This window comes from Eucalyptus grandis, chromosome 1 (assembly GCF_016545825.1).
Source record: "Eucalyptus grandis isolate ANBG69807.140 chromosome 1, ASM1654582v1, whole genome shotgun sequence".
Lineage (NCBI taxonomy): Eukaryota > Viridiplantae > Streptophyta > Magnoliopsida > Myrtales > Myrtaceae > Eucalyptus > Eucalyptus grandis.
In genome coordinates this window covers 17,778,379-17,785,164 of record NC_052612.1, presented here as the reverse complement: position 1 = coordinate 17,785,164, position 6,786 = coordinate 17,778,379, and the positions used below count along the sequence as shown (strand labels likewise).

The 6,786-nt window shown below is 41.6% G+C and overlaps 1 protein-coding gene across 1 annotated transcript; it reads right to left on the bottom strand.

Annotated features, from left to right (window-relative positions):
• Positions 1 to 404: 404 nt before the first annotated feature.
• On the bottom strand, positions 405 to 1,300 carry LOC104428194 (senescence associated gene 20). Its single transcript, XM_010041217.3, has one exon. The coding sequence runs from the start codon at positions 1,183 to 1,185 to the stop codon at positions 712 to 714; it is 474 nt and encodes a 157-aa protein (XP_010039519.2). The 5' UTR covers positions 1,186 to 1,300; the 3' UTR covers positions 405 to 711.
• Positions 1,301 to 6,786: the final 5,486 nt, after the last annotated feature.

The window sequence follows — 6,786 nt, the reverse complement described above, 5'->3', positions numbered from 1 at the left end:
GCTCCTAGATCTAAAATTAAATTGGGAGAGTAAGGAAAGAAATATAAGGAAATAAAAAGGAAAAACAACTAGGAGGGGAGGAGAAGATCTAGGTCAAATCCCTCCCCTCCAGAAGTGGAAGAGACTAAGAAAGGTTCAAAGAGGGAGAGAGAAAGACAGAAAGGGAGAGAGGGGGTTGGGAGAGGAAAGGTTTTTGCGCTTAATGTGGTTTTGATTTCAAAAGGTATATTTTGTCATCCCATGTAAGAGACTTGGAGCCATGGATTTTGTCTTAAGATACAAGAAGACGATAAATGATTTTTATCTCAGTAAAAGGAGATAGACATGTCTTCTAACAGAGGATGGCATTTTTTTGCATGTTCAGGTTCTTGATCATCGTAGCCTGATCATTAAACTCTCCTTCGTAAGATGTGAAAGCTTATCGATAAAATTGAAATTAATCGATCGACCGGTGGTGGTCCTTCAAGTAATTTCCATCATTTTGCTTACGTGTGAGCCCTGTAGGAAGTGTACATCAGAAAAAGATTCATAGTCCGACACATCCCATGATTTTAACATTCACGTAATGGACCATAGAGTACAATTCTTTCACCATCTTCCAACTTGTCATTAGTGGTCCTGATTTTCTTATCAAACATAGAGGACAGACAGACACACGCACCATCCCCCAAATTGTCATTCCCAACCACCTGAATGGATGCTTAACCCCCCTCATATGGCGAGCAAAAGCCCCGGCAACGACTGGTCAAAGAGCTCTCTTTTCCGGCTCTGCCATAGGGTATGGCTTGCCCGCCTTACCTCCCAACGCGGCGACGACACTTCTCTCACGGTGAGCCACGTGTTGAAATACTCCCTGAACTGCGTGATCAGCCCGTTCTTCAGCGTCCATGCATGGACCCAATATGACTGCGCCCCTTCCCACCCCTCGGCGATCACACAGTCGTCGCCTATAGCCGTTATGCTACGCGGATGGAATGTGAACTCGGAGTAGTCTGATTCCCCGGTGAGCACCCGCATCATGTGTTGGCAACGGGGCGGCCCATGGAACCACCATTCGAGATCGCTAGCCAGGAGCTTGGCAACCATGTCGGAGTCGCCGAGAGCCAATGCCGAGTAAAGGGCCTCGACGGTTGCTTTGTTTTTGTCGGATGCCGGCGTGGTAGGTTTAAGGTCATCGGTTGCCATTTTGGGTTATAAATGAAGAAACGTAATGCGATAGAGAATGGTCTACAAGCTAAAAGACCAGTGGGATGGATTTTGTAGGGATTGTGGCTTGCTTTCTTTGCTTGTGAGCGTTGGTCTTGGTATTGCACTAGAGGCCTAGTGGTGAACCTACTTATAGCATGAAACTGGGAGAGGAAGAGGAGATTGGGACCCACTCTGCTGATTAGTCAGAGATCAACGGTGGTGATTCGTGGTGGTGATGACGTGGAAGATCAGTCCGTCACTTCTTGCTCCAAAGATGAGGATGTCCTTTGTGCCACACTTGATGCCAAGCAAGAGCTCATGGCTCCCACAATAATACAACTACTCTGAATTCAATGCCCTACTGGGGACCATCGATGGGCATTGCACCAGAACCAGATGGACCCTAAAACATAATTAGTCATTTCTCGAGGAAATGACCATTCTACCGCTTGTAGGGTTTCTTGACATCGGTCTCTCTCCCCGCGCACACCCCCAACAAAAAAAAATTGTCTTCATTGTGGCAGAAAATTCACTCAAGATATGGCGATCCCGATTCATATAGTTGAAGTGACTAAAAGTATCATCTACAGAAGGTTGAACAGGTGATTTGAAAGGAACTTGACAAAATATTAAGAAATTAAAAGGTGTCAAGTAGATAAAAGTGTGACTGTGAAAGACGGAGTGATGATATGAGCATGTTTATAGTAGTTCGACTTAGAGTAATCCTATTTCCACTCTCCCAATTAACATCCTATTGGCTGGTTTCCACTAGATAATTATAGAGAAGTTAGAGTAGTTTGTGCTATTTATATACAGACACTTATCCTCAAAGCTGCTGCCGCTAATATCCAAATAGATGGAACTCACTATTTTACACCTAAGCACAGATTTTCACATTGTCAACACTTCTCTAAAAATTACAATATTCAACTCTTAGAAGACAATTCAAAATAGATTTAAAGCTCTATCGATATATGGAATTTTGAATTCTTGATCTATCTCTCATTTCGGAGCCTAGGTCTTCTTTTGTACTCCTCAATGTCCAAGCTTCTCGTCGGACAATCTTCAGGAGGATCATTATCCAAACTAGCTGTTGGACAATTGTTAAGAAGATGTTAGGTGTTGAAGTCGATCAATTGGAATTCTCATAGATTTGGTCACACATACAATTAGGTGTTGAAGTCGATCAATTGGAATTCTCATAGATTTGGTCACACATACAATCAAATTTTGGTTTCCAGAAATATAGTAGCTTGTCTACGGAATATATCTTGCCTTTGGGATGATAATTAATCAAGATATCAAGCATGATTGTTTATTTTCATGTAGATAATCTTGATCAATCAAAATCTTCTAGATAAGGAATCTTTACTAGATCACAATTTGTTAGGGGACAAAATATTTCAAGATAATATTTATAATAAAAGTTGTCAGCGTAGGTGTATACATCCACTGGTTATATTTACAATCATTGCTTATATCTAGCTACTAATTTCCAGTGTAGACTCTACTAACTCTACTGATATCCAATTAGTAATCTGCTTATATTTAGACAGTGCTCTACCCATATCCACCTAGTATACTGTGGTTTTTTTGCGATACCCCTATTAATATACAAATATTACCCTGTTGATATTTAAGCCATATACACACCTAGCTTCCTGAAAATAGTCAACCGTTCCTCTGGATATACTTAGATTACGATATTGATGAAGATCCTGTAGACTCAATAATTTGGTGTATACAAGATTAAGTGTGATCCACATATGTTCTTTAAGTCCATCAGAATCCTTTTACCAATTATGTCAAAGTCCTTTTTCCAATGCAGATATAACCTGAAAAACAAGCAACTTGCATTTATCAAGGTGGACATAACCCATGGAAAGTTCTGTTATTTTTAAAACACAATCGGGGTTTCTTCAACAAAAGTAACTCGTTAATTTCACAAGCTAGATCCAAAGTGAGCCAAAATCCAAGTGGGTAACTCTAATATCAAGTTGTTTACACTTGGTGCTGCATGCGAAATCGAACTGTTATGCTTTTTGTAATGTGCGAAATCCGCTCAACATGTTTGGTGTTTAATCTCTGGCCAACTCAATTTAATAATGTCGAGTACACGACTACATATGAGTCAAGTGCATCTTAATCCTTAGTCGTCCACATGGGATCCATCAGAATTAAAAGTTAAGATGCATTAAACTCACATGCATCGTTTGTGAGCATGTAAGAATTATTCTACATCAAAATGGCTGGTCACTAGTCAATTTTCTTGCTTTTTTCTTTCTGACGTGGCCATGCATAGACAGAGGTAATTTACTAGCTTCTATATTCCTTTATTCCTCCCGTCTACTCACCATCTAGGGCTGCTTGGCAAGAGAGAAAGCGAAATGGGGTGTTTCTATTTTTGTCTGGAATGAACTTAATGATTTTGCATGCTCCCAAACCTGATGAATGTGCAAAGAGAACATTCCACTCCATATCTTGTCGGCTATTGAGTTTGTTCACTCTTTATTTACACGTCATACTAAATGTAAAAGTAAGACAATGCCAACGACGATCATGTCGGTATTCAGTGACATATACAAAAGGATAGTGGGTGGATTTCCAAGATTTGTTTTTCTTGATCTTTTCACTCAAGAAATTGACAACAAATTTACCTCTATTATTATAACCTTCATGACTAGTATCAAGCGTTCGGTTTCATCCACTACAAGAAGATGAGTACCGGCAAGACGAATGGCCTTGGAATGTTTACTATTCAAATGTTGTCTAGTAAGTCTTGGCTTTATCAGGAGAATTGTTTCTGAGCGGCAGCGACAAAGGTTGCTTGACCACTCCTTTTGGTCATTAGAGATTATCATCATGACTAGAAACTTAATTAAAATCGGGGATGCCCCTTGGAAAATCATCGTAGTATTAGATGATAAATAAGAAACTTGTTATCCTATTCGTTAACCATATTGTCATTATATTTGCTCCAGACCGTTTTAATAGTCAAAAGGATAATCTATTCAGAATTTCTTCTTTCCTTCATGACGAGAAGCCTGTTTAGATAAAGAACCTTGGGTACATGAAATTTTCCCACTAATCAATTGATTAGCTTGTAGGATGTGAGCTAAAGCCCAAGCATGGGTGACGCAAATATAAACTTGTCATCACTAGACGCTAGACTTGTCAAATGAATGGGCTAGGTTGAGTGAAAAATACTCCGATTCAAATTGACCAATTTTGACTGATTTTCACACAATACAAGTCTAGTGATCCATGCTCGACCTAGCCAATACACAAGCCATACTCATAGTTGACCAGATCCAACCCGACTCATATTGCTAAAATAATTACATATTTAACTCAATTTAGGAAAACTCATATCTAGACTGAGGAAAGAGCGTGAGAATGAGTGAGAGCAAGAAAGAGCGAAGAGAAAACCATAGAAGTAGGTTGAATGTAAGTAAGTTGTGAACTCATTTAATATCCATATTATTTAGGGCTTCATCATTATAAACTCATTCATGACCCATTTACTAAATATAACACATAACAACTTAGCCATCAAATATGAGGTAAGAAATAGGTCTATGTTCTATTTTGACAAGTGTACTCAATGCATAAACCAAACCTAAACGTGCATTTGATCCACATAGAGAAAAAATTTGGGAAAAACATTGTACGCAAATTCACTTGTCAATGTTTGTATAATTTGAAAGGTTTCTGGTGTTTCACATTAATTAATAGTCAAATTGAGGAGTCAATAGTTTTTAAAGATAATAAAAAGTTTTAAAAAAAGTCACTTATGATCTAGGTGTTTGCTTAGATGGTTAAGACTTACTCCTATGTGGATTGGAGTCACCCAATCATGTCCTCAAATCTTTCAATCGTCCCTCAATCTCATAAATGGATATAACTCTTATGAGGTGTTGGTGCAGCTTATGCCAGATGTATTATAACTCTTCATCTATTCCAAATTTCCAGTGGAGTCTGTTAGGTCTGATATTTTTTTACATGATATAAAGTATCATCAAGATGTAATTCATCCCGTCCAATTCATAGGCAAAGAATTTATCATCCTTATAGGATTAAATCCAGAATTATATCCAAATAAGCAAATAATGAGATTATGAAAGTAAATATTCTCACACTTATTGGTATTGCACATTCTAAGTTCTACTGCCCTTTTACTTGTAGTATACGTAAAATTAGTTAATCAATGTGATCAATTCAAATTAAACTCAAGTTCTTTCCTTGGTCAATGATCGAAGAAATAGAAGAAATCGAAAGGATTTTAATCTTGCATCTTAATTGAAATGAGTGGTTTAATTCTCTGAGACTCGACACTATGCTATTCAATCACTTGTTCACATTACTTCAGTTTTCTGCTGGGGTTTAATCTGGGGGGCTATTCAAATTAGATTGATGAAAGGTTTCTAGGTTCCATCGGGCTTACCCTTTCTAACTTGCTTTCGAAGAGTTAGGCAGGGAAGTGCTAAGTATGGAATTAAGCACCCAAGAAAAGAGCTAGACAATGAAACTGGACATAATCACCATTCTAGGCTCAAACAAACAACCCAGTCGGATAGGCAGGTCAACTCAAATGCAACTGGTATAAGCTAAGTCAAAATGTTGATCAATTATTGAAGATCCTAATTCTAAGGTACTTGACTCGATGACGGTTGAAGTTGGGCTTGCTCAAACAAGCAATGGCTGTGGCAATGTTCAGGGAATGGCCGATCCCTCCCTCTTCTACGTCAAAAACAGGAGAATTACCAAAAAAGTCCTAAACCTATTGCGATTGTGCCAATTTAGTCATAAACTTTTTTTTTTGGCCAACTTAGTCCTAAACCTTTTACAATTGTGCCAATTCAGTCCATCCGGCCAAAATTGGCCGGCCGGTGCTGACGTGGACACCGGCCAGCCGGCGAATGATTTTTTAATAATTTTTTTTTTCATTTTTAATTTTTTTTTTAAATTTTTTAAATTTTTTTTCTTCTTTTTTTTTTTTCTTCCTATCTTCTTCTTCCTCCGGCACGCCAGCCGGCCAGAGCGAGGCCGGCGAGGTCGGCCTCGCCGGCCAGAGGCGAGGGCCGGCGAGGTCGAGCCTCGCCCGGCCATTGGGCCGCCATCGCCCGCCCCGAGGCTCGCCTTCGCCCGGTGGCGGCGGGCGAGCCTCGCCCGGCGACGGCAAGGCCGCCGTCGCCTAGCCAAGGCAAGGCCGCCGTCGCCTAGCCAAGGCAAGGCTTGGCCTCGCCCGCCATGGCGAGGTCACCCTCGCCTTGGTTGGGAGAGGGTCGATCTCGCCGGTGGCGGCGAGGCCGCCGTCGCCGGGCGAGGCTCGCCCCGCCGGCCACCGGCGAAGGCGAGCCTCGCCTGCGACGGCGAGGCCGCCGTCGCCCGATCCGGCGAGCCTCGACCTCGCCATGGCTGGGCGAGCCCGAGCCTCGCCTTGGCTAGGTGACGGCGGCCTCACCGTCGCTGGGCGAGGCTCGCCGCCGTGGCCGGCGGGGGCGAGCCTCGCTAGTGGCCGGCAAGGCTGACCTCGCCGGCCCTCGCCTCTGGCCGGGGCAGCGCGGCGCAGCCGGAAGAAGAAGAAGATAGGAAGAA

Bases quoted from the DNA above. Each gene is read 5' to 3' on its own strand.
- LOC104428194 (XM_010041217.3), bottom strand. From the start codon at position 1,185: ATGGCAACCGATGACCTTAAACCTACCACGCCGGCATCCGACAAAAAC.